The sequence below is a fragment of the Gallus gallus genome (assembly GCF_016699485.2).
Source record: "Gallus gallus isolate bGalGal1 chromosome 37 unlocalized genomic scaffold, bGalGal1.mat.broiler.GRCg7b 37_unloc4, whole genome shotgun sequence".
NCBI lineage: Eukaryota > Metazoa > Chordata > Aves > Galliformes > Phasianidae > Gallus > Gallus gallus.
This window is the reverse complement of record NW_024095970.1, coordinates 65,458-82,833: the sequence shown is the minus strand read 5'-3', so window position 1 is coordinate 82,833 and position 17,376 is coordinate 65,458. Positions and strand designations below refer to the sequence as shown.

Sequence of the window (17,376 nt, the reverse complement as noted above, 5' to 3'; positions counted from 1 at the left end):
TCGTAGAGGAACGAGATTAAAACAGAGCTCATTCTACACAGCAGTTCAGCACGTTGCAGGGATTTATCTTCCCTTCAGGTCAAACTAATACATAATCAGTAGTTGACAGGAATTCAGATACATCTTCATTACATTCCCGAGAGCCCATTAGCATGCAGTCTCTCCCCCCCTTGCGCGGGCGTAGTAGGTCGTGCTGATGAAGGCTTGCAGTCTTCCTCACAAAGGCTCGTAGTCTTCCTCGCTGCAAACTTCTGACCCTGAAGGGGGGGCATCCCCCAAACCAGTTTCAACTTGCCCTGTAGACATCTAATCACCTCCCTGCCAAATGTTTTTTCGAGCTGCTCTCCAGCCCTTATCTCTATGGCCTTCATCCTCCTTGCTATTCCAGACCCAGTGTCTGTGAAAGTGCTTGGAACCCCTTGTTTTCTAACACTCTCTACCTAAACTATCTCTATTTGCCCCTTGTTTCTACTTTGTGAAGCTGCTTTCCCCTTTCTTGCTGTGAGGCCCTTCTCTCTCAAACTGCAGGGTCCTGCTCTCTCTCTTCAAGAGCAGTCAGAAGAAAGACAAGTGAGAATACAGGGAACAAAGAAAAGCAGAGAGGAGAGCAGAGGCAGCAGAAAGAGGAGTGAGGATACAGAGAAGAAAGAACAGGGGAAGAGGAGTGCAGATGCAGAATAAAGACAAGTCTGGCAACAGGAAACAAAATCCAACAGAAGAGCAGTGCTGATGCAGAGGGAAAAGGAGTGAGGATGATGCAGGGGAATAAGAACAGGAGAAGAGTGAGAATGCAGAGGAAAGAGCAGGGAGGATAGAAAAGAAGGGAGAGCCTAAGAGGTGGGCAGATGGAAAAGGAGTGAGGGAAGAAAGAAGAGCAGAAGAGTAGAGCCAATGCAGAAGAAAGAGGAGTGAGGAAGCAGGGAAACATACAGCAGAAGAGAAAAGCAGATGCAGGTGAAAGAGCAGTGGTGAGATGCAATGGAAACCATCAGAAGAGTGAGGATACAAGGAGGAAAGAACAGCAGAAGAGGAGCACAGCTGCACGAGAATGAGCAGTGAGAATACAGGGAAGAAAGAGGAGGAGGAGAGCCGATGCAGAAGAAAAGAGATGTCACGTTACAGGGAAGAAAAGCAGGGCAGACGAAGTACTGGAGAGGAAGCAGGGGAAAAAAACGCTGAAGAGCAAGGATAGAGATGAAAGAGCAGTGAGGATACACAGAGGATAGAACAGCAGAAGAGAAGCAGAAGAGAAAAAACAGGAAAAGAGTGAGAATGCAGACGGAAAAGCAGGGAGAATACAGGGAAGAACCAAGAGCCTAAGAGAAGTGCAAATGCAAAAGCAAGCGAGGCTACAGGGAAGAAAGGACAGCAGAAGGGGAGTGCAGGTGCAGATCCCCCAAACACAGCACTCCCTGCCCGCTAGGGTTGCGGGTGCGACGCAGTCACCACAATGACGTCGAGGATCAATGCCGGGTAATTCAGTGAGCGTTCCAACAAAGAATCAAGGAAAAAACTGCCAGGCAAAACTAAGAAACCTTCTGGCAACAGGTCTTCAACGTTACGCGTAGAGTCCTTTGGAACAGGAGTTGTTTCTGTGTCAACAACTTGAAGATCAATTCAGGCAACGGCTACGAAAGAAAAACGAGTCACATAACATGGAGAGCAAAGAAGAGAAGAGAGAGGAAACAGAGAGGTGCCAGCACTGCCGCCTGGGGTGGGCAGCAGGCTGCTGGTGCCAGCGTCATCATGGGTGGCGGCCAGCACTGGCCACGCTGTCACCTGCGTCGCCGTGGCTACGTTTGTGACACGGCCACCCGGGAGGGGTATGAAGGCGGTGCACTGCTGGTGGGTCCTGCATCCTGAAGGAGCATCTGGTAGAGAGCAGACGCACCTGAAGGGATGAGCTCCGGCATGGCTGGCGCCAACAAGGAGCAACCCGCTGGCACGAGGCGGAACAGGATGAGCTTCTGCGAGGATGGCCCCGCAGCGAGGCGTGCCTCCGGACCCACATGCACCGACACCGAAGGTACACGGCTCCACAGCCACCACAGGAGCGCTGCTGCAGCCAATCTTGGCACGCAGACGACACTTTCCATCTGCCACCTCACTCCCGCCTGGCAGCGGGAGGGCTGCCGGGAAGCGGCAGGTGCAGAGTGTGACCTGCTTTTCCTTTGCCCTCCAGAGCGAGTTGCCGTCTGGGATGCGGTGGCCGCCTACGTACAAGAGCACCTCCTGGTGCAGAAGGTGGGTTGGCTGCCGGGTTCCTCCTCTCCCTGTCCTCCTCAGCCAAGACTTCCTCCCACTCTTCCCCTCCACAGAAAGCAGGAAACTCACCCCACGTGTCTCTACTGGGCATGCCATGGGCTTCCTGCAAATCCCGCAGGATCACTTGTGCTGGGCGCTGTCCTGTCTCAGGGCTGATCCCGCTCGCGGGAAGCCTCTGGATCCCATCAGGCTGCTTCTGCCCTGACTGCTGTGCTGCATTTGGGAGGGCGAGGGGAAGGAGAGGACTGTGCAGCCCCTTCCCAAAGCCATTCCCTGATGCCCTGGCTTCGTGCCTCTGTACAGCGGGAGAGGGCTCCTGAGCTCCGTCCCTGCCTTGGACCGCTACATGGGCTCTTCCTCCAGCCAGCCAGGCCCATAACCCTGCCACCCTTCCTTTCTCTACCACTTGTAGGGGGTCTGGATTCCCACCTTCGGATCCTTTGACACCATCTCCAGAGACATCAGGACTGAGGACGGGACCGTGACTCTGCGGTGGCCCGTCTTTCACTTGTCTGGAAACCTCATAGCCGTGCACCACCTCAAGCCCCGCAGGGAGTCCCTGCCAGGTAGGAGGGAGGATTAAAGCTTTGCTGGCTTCACGCACAGGGCCAACAGGGCCACCGCCTCCATTCTCCAAAGCAAACCTCCCCCTCGGAGGAGCCCAGCCAAACATGGGGCCGTTCTGGCTGATGGCCACAAGAAGCAGTTCCAGGGAAGCACTGCGGAAAACCAACCGTATCATCAACTCCGTCCCTCCCATTTTTCAGCCCATAGGAAGCTGGAGCCGCTCAAGAGCAGCGAGGTGGCCGCAGCTGCCTCTGTGACCTGGCAGACAGCGCAGGCTTGCATCCAAAGCACCGTGTCCCTGCTCTCTGGCTGCCTGAAGAATGGGGAGAACGTTGCCGTTGTCTTCAAGGACATTGGAGTGCTCCACATCGATGGACTGACCTTCCACATGAAATTCTATTACGACTTCCTTGAGAAGCTGTCAGGGAAAGAGAAGTTCAGGAAAGCTCTTCTCAAGGTGAGCTGTAGCTTTCTACCACCAGCACCTGGCCAGCTGCTCGCGCCGTGCAAGTGCTGCGGTGCCAGTCAGCCCTCCCTGCCTTGGGCTCCTTGTGCGCCCAGTGCCTCAGCCGTCACAAGGACGTCCCACATCCTCCCTGTTCCTCCCCTGCAGGCCCCCTGGCTGCTGGACATGGTGGTGTCCCGAGCGGCACCGGTGGCCTCCCTGGCACTCTCTGGCTGCCTCGTCGTCTTTCCCAAGTGAGTATGTTGGGGGCTGTAGCTGCTGCTTGCTGCAGCTGCTCAGCTCTCATGCCGTAGCATTGTTCCTTGTGACCATGGGTGTCCCTGCCCTGCCCACGAGGATATGGCATAGAATCATCGCATCATTTGAGCTGGAAGGAACCCGGAAAGGGCACCTAGTCCCACTCCCCTGCAGGGAACAGGGACACCTACCGCCACATCAGGTTGCTCTCAGCCTGGCCCTGCTGAAGCCTTTAGAAAGCAGTGGCCATCATGCAGCATGAAAATGGGCCTGTCAGCAGGCAATCAGAGAGAGCAACAAGGATTGGTGGAGCGCTGCGTCCCACCGCTCACTGTCGTCTCCTCGCGTACAGGTTTCAAATGGAGTTTGTCCCCAAACCACCACCTGGGATATGCCGCAGGTCCCTCAGGAGGCATCCCTGCGGAGGGGAAACCAAAGGAAGAGGAGGCTTTGCCACCTCTCGCCCAGGGCAAGAAAGGTAAAGCAGCATCCAGCGCCTTTCCAGGGCACAAGCCACCAACTTGAGATGGGAAATCCCTTGCTGAACATCAGCCAAGGGCTCTGACTTGCGACAAAGCTTCATGCCAGCTCAGCACAGCCTCTTCCCACGAGGAATTGTTGGCCTCTCCAAAACCAAGGCGCTGGCTGTGACGTGCCCCCATCCCTGGCTATGGCAGGAGGACCTCGGCACCTCATGCCCTGCCCTCCCCCAACAGAAGGATATGGTCCCCAAAAGTCACCCTGTCAGCTCATCGTCACCACCCAGCTCCGCTTTCCCAAAGCCAGCGTCACTAATGCACTCCCAAAAGAGAGTCCCAAGATGGCAGAGAGGAGGAGTGGGGCCAGAGATGGTTTCAGGGAGGGTCCGCGGGCGGCACAGATGTCAGCAGTGGGGGGAGCAGAGCGGCCCTCACGCATGTTCTGGGAACAGGCCTGAGCGCCCCTGGTGAAGTGAGCCAAAGGGTTGATGGTGAGTCTCCTCTGCCTTCCCAATCCCAGTGAGATTTGCTGGCAAGCCAACTTTCATCAAACGCTTGAGCTCGGACAGTCTAGATGGAGGAAAACTCCGAAGGATAAGGAGCTTACTGCGCAAGGAGAGCTCTACGTCCAGGTGAGGCTGGAGGCTCTGGCTTGGGATGTGCATGGGGGTGATTGACTGAGCCAACGAGAGCCCATTCCCTAGCCCCAAAGGAGTCCCTGTTTCTGGATCCCACGGGGGAGAGCCACGGGGCAGCCGGTGAGCTGTCTGTGGGGAAGGCTGCGTTGCAGCCAAGGGTCCTGGCTCCGGCTTGCAGGATGCGGCCCCAAAGCCATCATCCACTCAGGCGGACCCCTCCTGCTCTGTCCTTTCAGTCTGCTGCCAGCCATCCCTGGAGTGCCTGAAGAACAAAAGCAGCCGCTGACCTGCCAGCTGCAGGGCCAGGCAGAAACAGACAGCCAAGAAGACCTGGGCCGAGCCCCAGGAACCAAACACGTGAGCTTCCGTGAGGAAGAACAGGAAGCGGAAAAAGCCCATCGTGTGGCTGCAGTGCTCAAGTTGCCCAAAGCCAACTGAATCTTTCAGCAAAGATTCCAGACCTTCCTCAAGGGCTCAGTCCAGCCCGTCGCAGGCATCGCAAGGCACTCCATCCCGGCTTCCACTTCTGGCATGCGACTCAGTCAGACTTCTGAGGCGCAGGGCTAAGAAGAGCAGGCAGAAAGAACCTGAGGAGATGGAAGCATCAACATCTCAGGCTGAGGCCAGCCAGCCGCAGGAGTCCTCTGCTGACAGAGCTGGATTTCTGCCACCGATAAACGAAGAAACACAGTCTCCTCAGCGTCAGCCCCCGGACACCAAAGCCCCACCGCGCAGGAAGGGCACACCCTACCCACGCTGATGCAGGCATGGGGCGCCCACGAGCTCCAAGACCTCCACTCGAGCTGGCTGCAAAACAGATGCGTGAATCCCATCTGCATCATATCTAATCCTAGACTAGGCTGCCGAGTGCCCAATCCAACCTGGCCTTCAACACTGCCACGGACGCGGCGTCCACAAGCTCTCTGGGCATCCGCTTCCAGCATCTCACCACCGTCTCTGGAAAGACCTTCTCCCTGACATCCAATCTTCATTGTCCCTCCCTCTGTCAATAAAGCCTTACCGTGGGCCTATCCCATAGAAATCTCCACAATGCCTGTGGCAGTGTCATTGCGTCTTTGGACGCCAGCTCTGGTGCTGGTGGAGGGAGAAAGAATTGTGAGAGGGCATCAGAACATCTCACGATGCTTTCCTTGATGCCAAAGGAAATCCAGCGTCTCGCTTGGCTCGGCTGTCTGAGCTTTTCTGCTGAAGGGGAAGACCAAAAATGAAGTCAGCTTCAAATTGGTGTGGCAGCTCAGAGCTCTCAGAGGATACCAGGGATCCGTTGGAGGCCCTTTCCAAGTGGAATACTGCGTCCTATAAAGAATCACAGAATCATTGAATCGTAGAAATGCGTAGAATCGTAGAATAACCACAGTGACCATCAAGTTTCACCTCCCACCCCCCTCCCCGCTATGTGCAGTACTGCCAGCCACTAGACCAAAATGCCCCGTGCCACATCCAGCCTGGCCTTGAATGCCTCCAGGGATGCAGCATCCACAGCCTCCTTGGGCCATTCCCCCTCCTGCTTAGATGCTCCCTTTAAGTACTGGAAGGCCACCAGGAGGTCTCCATGGAGCCTTCTCTTCGCCAAGCTAAACGATCCCAGTTCCCTCCACCTTTCCTCATACGAGAGGTGCTCCAGCCCTCTGACCATCTTAGTGGCCCTCCTCTGGACCCACTCCAAAAACTTCCCGTCTTGCGGAGAAGAGAGAATAAAGGTAAGACAGGACTCCAAGAAGGACAAGAGCAAAAGCAGAGAAGAACAGGCACAGGTAAGAAAGAAGAGCAGAAGAGGAGGAGAAGAAAAAATGAGGATGAAGGTAAGAAAAACAAGCGGGCAGGGAGAAGAGCTGAAGAAGGGATGAGTGGGTGCAGGTAAGACCGAACAGCAGAAGTGGAGAGGAGCTGAAGAGGAGAAGTATGAAAAGTAGAGCAAAAGTACAGGAGGTGGAAAGAGAGGAAAGAGGCAAGAGAGAAGAGAGGAAGAGCAGAGAAAGAACAGAGCAGTAGAGAAGAGCAGGACAGTGCTGTGAAAAGAAGAACAGTGCCAGAGAGCAGGTGAAGAATAAAGGAAGAACAGAAGAGGAGTGTAGATGAAGAAGAGGTGTGAGGGCACAAGGAAGAAAGATCAGAAGAGAAGAGGAGTGCAGTAAGAAGAAGGAGGAGAGAAGATAACGGGAAAAATAACAGCAGAAGGGTGCAGATGCGGAAGATGAGAGATGACAGCGGCAGAGCAGGACAGGGCAGAGCTCCGACAGCGGGGATTCGGTCTGGGGCAGGAGCAGCAAACCCTGCCCGACTGTGGCAGAGCTGTTCTGATGGGCAGCTCCCAATTAGGAGCTTCTTGGCTCGTTAATTACCCGCGGCAGCGGTGGGAGGGAAGAGGCGGCGTGCCGGGTGATGGCACCTGTCTGTCACACTGCGGGGAAGTGCTGACAGCCCTTGAAAATGTCACCATGGAGCTGAAGGGTCCTGTCCTGAGCATCCGAAGTGAGGACACGGCGTCGGAAACGGCTCTAATAGGAAACGCTCCAAACCGCGAGGGTGTGAAGGAGGACCGGCCGGGGGGGTGAGGAGGTGGGGGGGGGAGAGGGGGTGTCCGTCCCCTGCAGGAGCCGAGCTGCAGCCGCCTCCGTGCTCCGGACCGCTAGAGGGATTCCTATCAACCGTGCAGGCATTTGGAGAGACGCAACGGCTGAAAAGCAGATAAATGAGCAGTTCTGTGCAATGCTACGTGGCGTTCAGCCTCAGAAAGGTCTGCAACCAACTCACCTCTCAACCCGAGGGCGCGCTGTGCGCTCCCTCTGGCTTTGTCAGCGCTGCGCACAGCTCAGCTCACACTTCACGCTTTTCTCGTGCTCCCGAACAAGGAGTGACAGCAGCCAAGAAGTCAGAGCTGTCTCAGCCTCAAAAGGAGCTCTCTCTGCATGGGATGGGCAAAGCGCAGAGCCTGCCCTCGTCCCCCAGGAGGAGCACTGCTCGGTGTGGGGGGATTTATGTCCTAAGCGAAATCGTTCTTGGCATCACTTAACCAGAGGAGCTGCTTGCGTTTTGCTGTAGAGTTCAGCTTTTATCACATGGTTGTTCAAATCAACTTTGCTCTCTGGATATAAACCACAGATAAAAATGTGACCAACCAACCCATAAGCGCTGAGGCCAGCTTCTGGCGCACCTTGTACCAACCCTTCCCCAAAGGCAGTGAACATGCTGCAGTCTAAGCAGCAGCCCGAGCACTCATGGTATCGCTGTGAGATCTCACTCTGGGAAGCATCCTCACATCCCCATTTAACCACATGCAGCAGAACAGCTCTATTTTGGCCTCAGCTAACAACAGTTCCTTTCTGGTAGGGAAAGTTCTGCTGCCACCACGCACAATTTCTACTCAAAGCATTACAGGAAGGCAACGCTGTTTGTAACTAAGTAAAAAACAAAACAAAACAAAACAAAAAACAACAAAACACTCCAAGAAAAGCAGAAAGACTGAGTGTGATCCAAGTGCTCGTTTCCCTTTGGAGGGCTGGAGTCATTGCACAACCCCTTTTTGACATTTGAAACACCACTGTCTCAATATGTGTGCAGCGTTGGTGTTTACTCATACTTTCCGCCTCGGGGACGCACGTATTCTGTGAGCGTTTGCTGGGGGCTGATTGCCACTTACCAAAAAGGGCTGTCGAAAATTAACATCATGGGAGTTTCAGGAGAGAAAAAAAACAAAGCTTTTTCCTCAGCATTTTGAGTCAAGCTGAGGGCGATTACTGCTCAGTTCTGCATTCTCAGTATCTACTTGTTCCTAATACATTGATGGAGTGCTTCCCCACTGCTCCGTAAATTAAATTAACCCACGCTGATGAGCTGAGCAGCTCCCATGTCAGCAAAGTCAGGAAATCATGCAGGACTCCAAGCAGCCTCATCTACTCCCAGTGCTGTACCAGGAGCCCCATCACTGGGAGGGCACAGCAAACCCGTATGCCCCAGGCAGGTGAGATTTACCCCTGGCACCCCCAGAACTCAGCATCACACTTCTTCACAGCTTCATTTCCTCATTGATTTATCACTATTTTCACTTTTCTTTTTCTTCCCTGCCACAGAAATTCCCATGATTATTTCCAACTCATTTCCAGGCTGATGGCTGCTGGTCCTGAAGAACCGCAGAATCACTAAGGTTGGAAAGACTGCTAAGATCATCACACCCAACCCCAGCCTACCCCACCATGCTCACTAACCATGTCCATCACTGTCACATCTCCATGTTTCTTGAGCATCTCCAGGGACAGTGATTCCCCCACCTCCCTGGGCAGCCTGTGCCAGTGCCTTGGATGGAAGGCCCTTGGACGGTAGGTGAAAACCTATCAGTTAAAGGTTTTCCTTATGCAAGACCGCATCAAAAACAAAATAGATTCAGAGAGGAGTAGACAGTCCCATGGTTTGTGATTCTGTTTGAAAGAGGTATGAGTGATATTATGAATTACCTGTCTGCAGTTCCTCCAGGTGGGAAGGCTCTGCTGGAGCTTTAGCTTCACCTGGCGCCTTCTCTTCTCCATCTCCCCACTCACCAGGTGACCAAGATGCTGGCTGTCGTGGTGGTCCTCTTCGCCCTTCTGTGGCTGCCATACCGCACACTGGTGGTGGTGAACTCCTTCGTGGACCCCCCGTACCTCAACATTTGGTTCCTCCTCTTCTGCCAGATGTGCATCTACCTGAACAGTGCCATCAACCCCATCATCTACAGCCTGATGTCGCAGAGATTCAGATCTGCCTTCAGGAAACTCTGCAGGTGCGGATGGAAGAGCACGGAGGTGCCCACACCACGCAGCGTCCCGGTGCTCTATAGCAGAGCAAAGGATGGCTCTCAGGGCAGCTCCGAGCAGGGCACCCACCAGGATGACCTGAACGGTCCCCCTGCACCTGTGAGAAGCAGGGCTGCCATGCACACACCGGGACCCTGACACAACGCAGGCAGCAGGAGCTGTGCGGCTGTGTGCACCACGCTGGGAAAGTGCCAACAGAAATTGCTTGGGCATTGCAACAAGCTTAAGTTAATACCTCTCCAGGGCATTTAACAGAACAGATTCTTGGAGGCAAAATAATTTGCTTTTCCTTAATGCTAATTTATTCTTGCGTGTTGAAGCGTTAGGCGCAGGTCAATGTTCAGCATCTCTAAAGAATCTGTAGTTAAATATAGCAGTGCAACGCCATTCTGTGTTATGTGCAAGTGCAGCTGCTTGTTGAGTCAGGCCAGAGCATGGGAAGGAAATGCAGGAAGAGAAGGGCAGTCAAGGAAAACCTGTTGCCAGAGCAGATTTCCTAGAGGGTGAGCTTCCCCTACCCAAACGTAGGAGGCTTCTGACATGAGCTGCTCCTCCAGGGGTCTGTTGGAGTTAGCAGGACAATGTGGCACTTTGTCCTCTCATTCCAGGAAGAGATGAATGCACTCCTCTGGTGTGTTATTTCCTTCCACCAACACCAAAGGGACCACTCTGCCTCTCCGATGGAGACTCGTGCATTACACGTGGCTGAAGCTGGGTGTCATGAACCTCACCCCGTGCTTCTGTGCCATTGCCGTGCCAACCAGCCCAAGGACACTTGCCCCAGGCTCACAAGCGACTCTCTGGACTGGGAGTAAAATGTAAGAGATCACACAGGAGGCAGATGCCAAGGCTCCTGCCAAGCAAAACAAGAGGCAGCCACCAGTAACCCTGAAGTGACCGCACACCATTCTTTGAGCAGCCAGTTCAGCCTCAGCATCCACCACTGCTTCACAACAAACCAGAGCGTTTAATCAGAACTTTACCTCTGCTTAGGAAAAGGTCTGTGTGACATTTCAGAGCGGACACAATCTTAAAAAACCTTTTTTGTGTCTATGGGAAATAACTGCCCTGGGCAAAGAGACCTCATTCCATGCAGGGAAGGGTTCAGGGTCTATTTTGTTTCCGTGTGGCGTGGCTTTGCGTGTGTGATTATTATATTGTGAATTATTAAATCATCTATTCGGGCTCAAAAGAACCATAGGATGAGGAAAGAGAGCACTGGTTTTGCTGGTATTGAGGAAACAGTGTTTGTGTGGAAATGGAGGTTTCATATCACATAATTTTGGTTTATTTCTGAATACTGGATCTCGAGGAGCAAAGTTCCTCATTATTCGAAAGGAAGCTCTGCACAGAAATTTCAGAGTTCCTTCGTGAAGAGAAGGGAAATCCCTTTGCTGCAGTGCAAGAAGAGCACGACCCTTAAAGGAACGAGAAGTGAGCAATTTGCTGCTAACGGTCTTCTCTATCGCAGTGATGTCTTCTCCCCTTAGTGCTGGAAATTGCTTGCAAGAACCGTGTGCTCAGAGAGGAGAAGCGGGCTGGGGATGTGTGCTCTGTGCAGAGCAGCAGAAAGGCAGCCCTGTCCTGCAGCCACACGGGGTGAGAATTCAGTGCCTGAGCTGCAGAGCCCTCCTGTGAGCTGAGTTGGGGCACTGCTCGGCAATGGGGCGCAGCCCAGCAATGAAACATCTCTGCAAACTCATTTCTGTCTCCCCGTCACATTTCCAGGCTCTGAAATTTTTGTTTGGCAGATTTGAGGTGCAAGTAAAACTCACTTCTCTTTTCCCCCTTCTGCCCTTATCTGCCCAGGTACGGCGTGACTCTTTGCTATTTCTCTAGAAGTAATTGGCAGATAAATTCTCCAGATACCACGAGACCTCTAGTAAATGCACCATTCTGCAGATGAGAGCTCCTGATCCTTCTCCCTGCACATATGCTGACATGCTGGGACAGTCTGAGAGTGTTTTAGGTGGAACAGTGTTCCATGTTTTAGGTGAAGAACAGCATTCAGCTTGCCAAGGAGATGCTGGTGGAGAGAATGGGTAGCTGAACACTGCCGGGACATAAATCATCAGTAGGAAGGAATGACCAGAAATACCTCTGATGCTGAAGGCTCCAACTGATGGCTCCCAGGGGAGCTTTGGCTGGATGGAGGCTGAAGCCTCACCCCGGCCCTCCTCATACAGGGCTGAAGGCCAGGAGGAGATGCTCCTGCTCCCTGCATAGACGGATGGCGGAGTACGACTGTGCTGTCCCCGGGCTGGACAGGTCACTCTCAAAGGACAGCAGGGCTCAGATTGCACCTTTCACCTCCCACCAGTGCTGCCCTTTGGCCACAGGATCAGTGCCTCTGTCCCTATTCTCATGTCGAGCTGGGAGCGGTGCAAGGGACATTACCCAAAAGCAGCAGCCCCTGAGGCAAAGCCCCAAGCACTGTTCCTTCACCCTGGGGAAGGGGCACGCTCATCTTTTCTCCATTACTAATATTTTTGAAGCAATACACCATCGCTCCAGCAGGAGACCCACCTCCCTGATGCCTCCACACATAGCCAAAGATCTGCTCCATTCATCAGCCTGAGATTGATGAGGTGCAAAGGGCTCTGGTTACCCTGCTGCCCCCTCCCTTCTCCCCATGGCTGGGTGAATGAGTTGCTGCTGGCTCCTCTGATATCAGAAGTAGAGAGCCCAGGGGAGAGCAAAGTCCTCATTCCACCAAACTCATCTCCCTAAGTCCTTACCAGATATTATCCTTAAAGATATTTCATCATGACACCCCTTGCACCCCACAGAAGCAGGAGGGAAACCCTATTGCCTGCAGAGGCTGAGCCTGTGTCACATCAGCCCCTCTGCACAGCCCAGCCTTGCTCATGTGAGACACTCCAGAAATAGAAAAGGGATTGAAGGTTTCAGCTATTCTGCATTCCTCCGGCCCCGGTGGCTCTGCCTGGCAGTGGGCTCTGTTCTCCCATCCTTCTCCTAAATCACTCTTGCCCTCACTACCATTTCCCTGTCCCTCATATCTGGCTTTCCCATTACTTTGTCCGTTCACTATGAAATTTTAGGGACTAATATGGATGTAAGAGGCCATGACTTCAGATTTACTAGGAGCAAGTGAGTTTTTGCACCAGAAGGGCAGATTGCTGACAGGCGTTGGCATCCATCCATTTGTGGGCTTATGGGGCTGATGCTGCACAGGGTCCTGGGGCACTCCTGCGATTGCCTCCTCTCTGTGCAGTCAGCCACAGTGCAACACTGCTCCTTTCCCCCATTTGTGTCCTGACCACATCCACAAGCCTTTAAGTCGGTGCAGAGGAACTGAGGGCGGCAGGTTAGCAAGAATTACCCCTCTCCAAGCACAGAGGCATGGTGCTGGGGGAGCAGGCAGCAGTGCATGGTCTAGAAGAAATGTGGCAGCAGCCCCAGGGGATGGCAGGCAGCACAGACCTGTTGAAGGCATACCGATGGAGCTCTGATTGTTGCATGAACACAGCCCAGGTGGCTTGGTGCTGACACATGGCTCCCAGAGCATCGCTGTGTTTGGGATGAGGCTTTAACAGCAGCACAACAGCACTGTCTGCAATCTGCACCCCACAGCTGGCACACAGACTCTGCCAACCAGTTTCTGGTTGGTGATGTTCTGTTTTCTTCCCTTGCTGGTAATCCTGGGGGCACTCAGCACCACCAGCACTGTGTGCTTTGTGCAGAGGCCAGGGCAGCCCTGAGTTCCCAGAGAGCCCAGATCCTGCAGGCACTGACAGTGTGAGGCATCCCAGGTTGGAGCCTGGCTCACCTCCTCCTCCACGTCTGGGGCTCTGACGGATCAGCCTTCCCCTCCGAGCTGAGCCATCCTCTAGAGAAAACACAGCCAACAGGTTATTTATGAGACAAGGTCTGAATTAGCACGTGCCTGTCATCCAGTGCAAGGCACTCGCAAAGATAAACATGGATACAGTGAGCAGATAACTGTTTATTATTGCACGTATTCCAGCAGAACAACCGACAAAACTCCAGACAGCAGTACATGGATTGTAGTACACAGCTTGCAAAATCTGTGATGAAGGTATTTTTGTGTGAAGAGTGAAACATATCTGCATCTTCGTAAGACCTGAAAAGTATAACACAATATCCTATTCAGTTTTGAAAGCATGCAAATTGAGGTAAATCTGTTATTTTGCATCTAAGAAAAGGAAATCCCTAAGGGGCTATATGTCTGTGTATATATATATGCATATCTCAGTGCAATACGGATATATTTGTACGTCACATAAAAGCAAAACTACCTACTGTTCTCAGAATGTTAATAGGAGGAAAGCACATTACAGTGTGCACATCACATGCATAAAAAACAGGGGCACGAGCAGGGGGGTAATCTCAACATTGTTGAAAAAAGACCCTTCTTTGTGCTTGGTGATAAATAAAAGCCCCTCAGGTCTCTCAACGGAAATTGTCTCGGTAGCTAATAAAAGCAGCTGACGTATTGAGAGGATGAACAAGGATAAAATGCCAAAGGCAGCAGAGCCTGGGGTTTGCAATACATTTATATTTCAGAAAAGAAAAAAAAAAAAAAAAAGGAAGAAAGAAAGAAGCAAATTGCTACTAAACTATGCTCTGTGGAAGTGTAGATGGTGCTGCACAGCTTTCTCAGGACTGGTACAGCCACATAGCTTTTAGGAAGGGATCACATTCACTTCTCCCACAGTGAACACCATGTACTTGCTACTGTGGCAATGTTCCTGAGCTGAATAAGGTTAAAAAACAAACTTGGTTCACAAAGAAAAGTACTGAATTATTCTCACTCTCTCATATCATAATTAGAGTACATAAGTTAGGCAGGTTTTGCCCTGTGTCTCCAGTCAGTGTAAACTCCTGCCTGTCTGCCATTCGCCTCTGAAATCCTTTCAGACTGACCTTTGGAGCAGACTGGCCATCTGTTTTTTCCCTCGACCATCGCTTCCACGTTCTTTCCAGTCTCTCAGGTTTTCCCACCCAGTCCTGTGCTGTGAGACTTCAGAATACACAGAGGTGCACAACCGACTATAAATAACATTTCCGATTAACTTAAAAATAGATACAAAATACATATTGCTCTTAAAAGAAGGAAGAAACAGGTCCAAGCACTCAGCCTCACACTAAACTGTAACTTCATCTGTGCCGACTTTCTAAGCTCACACTGCTAAGGATCAGAGCAGATCACAGTGGCAACATCTCCTTCCAAAGGTCACTTCTCTATTGCAGCCTTGGGAAGAATTGCTGCAAACTGTCCAGGCCTCTAAGCCTGGCACACAGAACAACAGCTCTATTGCCCCTCTGTGCTCTACCCTTGCTGAAAGGCTGGCTGCTGCATAGTTTTGAGCGCAATGCCCAAACACACTGGAGTCACTCGGGTCTCTGCACCTTTCTCCTTTCAGGAATAACCTCACCTCTCCCACAACAGCCACCCTGCACGCTCTGCTGGGAAAGGCTGTCCGCTTTGTTTCGGTGAAAAAGCAGCACTGGAGCCCCCTCACAGCTCAGCACTACGAGGAGGAGGAGGAGGAGGAACCTGTGGGTATACAGGGGTATTGTTCAGTAAGTACCTCCTTTCAATTGTAACTCGCACCATTTTCATAGGGAAAAAAGAAAAAAAAGGGGTAAAGGGGCAAATTCAGCACATTGATTTCCTTTCCCGTTACAGAGGGAAGTCACCCGCTGCAAGATGCTTTCACACACAGCATTGCTGGCGGCACGAGAGAGCTTGGATGGTGCCCAGCCCTGAAATGGGCACTGTCTGCACCCGCAGCACCCCTGGGCACACCAGCAGCCTCACACCAGCCAGCCCCTCACACCCCACCCCGCAGCCCCGACCATGGCTCGTCGGCAGGCATTCACAGGGCTCCGGTCACACTTCACCAAGCCCAGTGTCAACATGCTCCCCCTCTCAGTCCTCCGTACGTGGAAAACGACTCCATATGATGGGGAAAGGAAAGACTTTTTGCTTGTCCCTTTGAATAACATACGAGCATGGAGGGAGACGCTGCCCAGCCCTAGCCGTGGCACAGCTCTCAGGAGTCATTTTGGTTGTTGCACATTGTTGCGTTTTCAGGCCGTGGATGATACTCTTTGGGAAACCTCCAACATCAAGTCAACCAAGACAATTACAAAACACAGTGCGTGGATGAGACCTTCTCACTCACTTTCCTACAGCTAAAGATAAATTCCTCATCCCTGGCATGACAGGGCAGTTGATGGCTTTGGTGAGAATAATTTAAGGCAACTGCCATTTTATACAAAGAAGAGAAGGAGGTTGAGTTGTAGAAATTCGGCCTTTTTCTTGGTAGATTGCAGAGGCCAGCCACAGCCTGGGAGCAGGGAGACTGGACAGGGGATCTTCAGGTACTTTTGCTTAAGGTTCATGTTTGCAGTGCAACCTTGGGATCTCAAGTCCTTCTCATAGGTGTTTCCAGGTGACTGAGATTAAATCCCCACCAAGGTCCATGGTCTCAGTGAGCAGCAACGCCTGTCCCAGACACAGATGAATGGGAGAGTTAAGGGGGAGCAAAATATGCAGTTGACACATAACCATTGCTGTTTGCATAGCTTTCATCTCTGCAGGCTGAGTGGCAATTAATACACCAATGAAAGCAGTGCCCAGCAGTTTCATCCCCAAAAAAGAAAGCCTAATACACCCACTGAAGCATGAGAGGAGCACTTTGCTCATGTGAAGCCCAAGGGTCAGGCTCAGCCCTGATGTTGTTTTAGCCATAGTTGAGCCCAAGGTGACAAAAATCTTGTGCAAACTCACAACACATTCCTGTCTCCAGAATCCCCACAGCCACAAGAAACCCCACAGGATTTTATTCCACAGAACTCAAATGCAAGCCCACACCCTAACTCAGGTGAAAGACTTGAGCAAGCTCCAGTTTAACTTTAGTCAGATACACACTGCAGCTCACACTGATCGTTAGTAATTCAAGCACGTAACAACAGCGGTGGAACTAGCACTGGTGCAAATAGATCTGAAAACTCCAGTTTCACATTTTCTTTGTGCTTCTGCCTCTTGCTGGGCTGAGTGCCAAGAAATATTGCAACACACAAGATATCTGGCTTTTAAAGAGCATATCGAAAGTGTTTCTTGCAGCATATTTGCAGGAAACATTTCAATTTAGCATCGCACGTTCTCACACTGGAACTCTCATTCTTTGAACCACATCCTTCCAACAGGGAAGGCAAAACTGCACTGCAGGACTGCATTCAATAAAAACAGCTCAATTTTGAGGAAACCAATAAATATCCACTGAAATTACTCCACAGATTTTGGAATAGACAAGCGATAACTGAGAATCTCAACACCTATTGAATAAATGCTCATATATTTCTATTACCAGCTCACTCGTCAATGAACGACTTGTGTTGGCAGTAAAATTGGTCAGCTATAAAATGTCCACAGTGAGGTCTACAAACTGAGGACAAAATCTCATCGCCTTTCTTACCTTGTCCGAGGGGGACCTCATGTCAAAAAATGTACAAATAGGATGGCCAGACCAATGTTCAGTAAGATGACCATGCAGATCACAATTGTGTTAGGTCCCTGGAAGAAAAAACAATGACAGAGTATTATGCACCATAGGTCTAAGTGAGGAGACCTGATAGAGCTGCCTTGATTCTGCTGTTCAAATGTATGAAAATCACCCATTCCAATGAACGTGCATCCAGCCTGAATTTCAAACCAGCTGAATATCTATCACTACTCTACTATTTCTCCCCTGCAAATGCCTTAAAGGAGATCCTGGCCATGTGCACAGAACAAGCCAAGCCCATTTCAACCTGTTCCTCTGAACTCCTTTCTCCTTCCAAACACATCATCTGTGTTTGTAAAGCCGCCACTTTCAGGATGAACAGATCCATCTGTATACTCTTATCTCAGACTAAAATAT

The 17,376-nt window shown here is 51.7% G+C and overlaps 2 protein-coding genes and 1 long non-coding RNA gene across 5 annotated transcripts in view; 1 reads left to right on the top strand and 2 right to left on the bottom strand.

Annotated features, from left to right (window-relative positions):
* The first annotated feature begins 1,856 nt into the window (after nt 1-1,856).
* Nucleotides 1,857-12,674, top strand: LOC121108784 (coiled-coil domain-containing protein 81-like). Of its 3 annotated transcripts, XM_040656927.2 has the most exons (7): nt 1,857-2,026; nt 2,183-2,244; nt 2,678-2,831; nt 3,033-3,289; nt 3,446-3,531; nt 8,744-8,989; nt 9,212-12,674. In XM_040656927.2, the coding sequence occupies exons 1-6, from the start codon at nt 1,900-1,902 to the stop codon at nt 8,814-8,816; spliced, it is 759 nt and encodes a 252-aa protein (XP_040512861.1). In that variant the 5' UTR covers nt 1,857-1,899; the 3' UTR covers nt 8,817-8,989; nt 9,212-12,674. The 3 variants fall into 3 exon arrangements, with proteins under 3 accessions (XP_040512861.1, XP_040512859.1, XP_040512860.1); XM_040656925.2 differs by having other exon boundaries at nt 1,857-2,244; XM_040656926.2 differs by lacking the exons at nt 8,744-8,989; nt 9,212-12,674 and having other exon boundaries at nt 1,857-2,244; nt 3,446-3,585.
* Nucleotides 2,234-3,942, bottom strand: LOC121108787. Its single transcript, XR_005843438.2, has 3 exons — nt 3,727-3,942; nt 2,695-3,250; nt 2,234-2,478 (listed from the first exon to the last, which is right to left on the bottom strand). It is a non-coding gene; the product is annotated as an uncharacterized LOC121108787 (long non-coding RNA).
* Nucleotides 12,675-13,410: 736 nt separating the features above from the next.
* Nucleotides 13,411-17,376, bottom strand: part of LOC121108794 (junctophilin-2-like) — a 22,074-nt gene continuing 18,108 nt past the window's right edge. The window contains exons 5-6 of the mRNA XM_046906060.1: nt 16,933-17,030; nt 13,411-15,959 (exon numbers count right to left, since the gene is read on the bottom strand). The gene's annotated coding sequence lies outside the window, so the exon portion shown is untranslated. The remainder of the gene's footprint in view (nt 15,960-16,932; nt 17,031-17,376) is intronic.

Coding starts and splice junctions, on each gene's coding strand:
- LOC121108784 (XM_040656925.2), top strand. CDS start 1,900: ATGAGCTCCGGCATGGCTGGCGCCAACAAGGAGCAACCCGCTGGCACG. Junction 2,245..2,677: donor AGCACCTCCTGGTGCAGAAG/GTGGGTTGGCTG, acceptor TACCACTTGTAG/GGGGTCTGGATTCCCACCTT. Junction 2,832..3,032: donor CCGCAGGGAGTCCCTGCCAG/GTAGGAGGGAGG, acceptor CCCATTTTTCAG/CCCATAGGAAGCTGGAGCCG.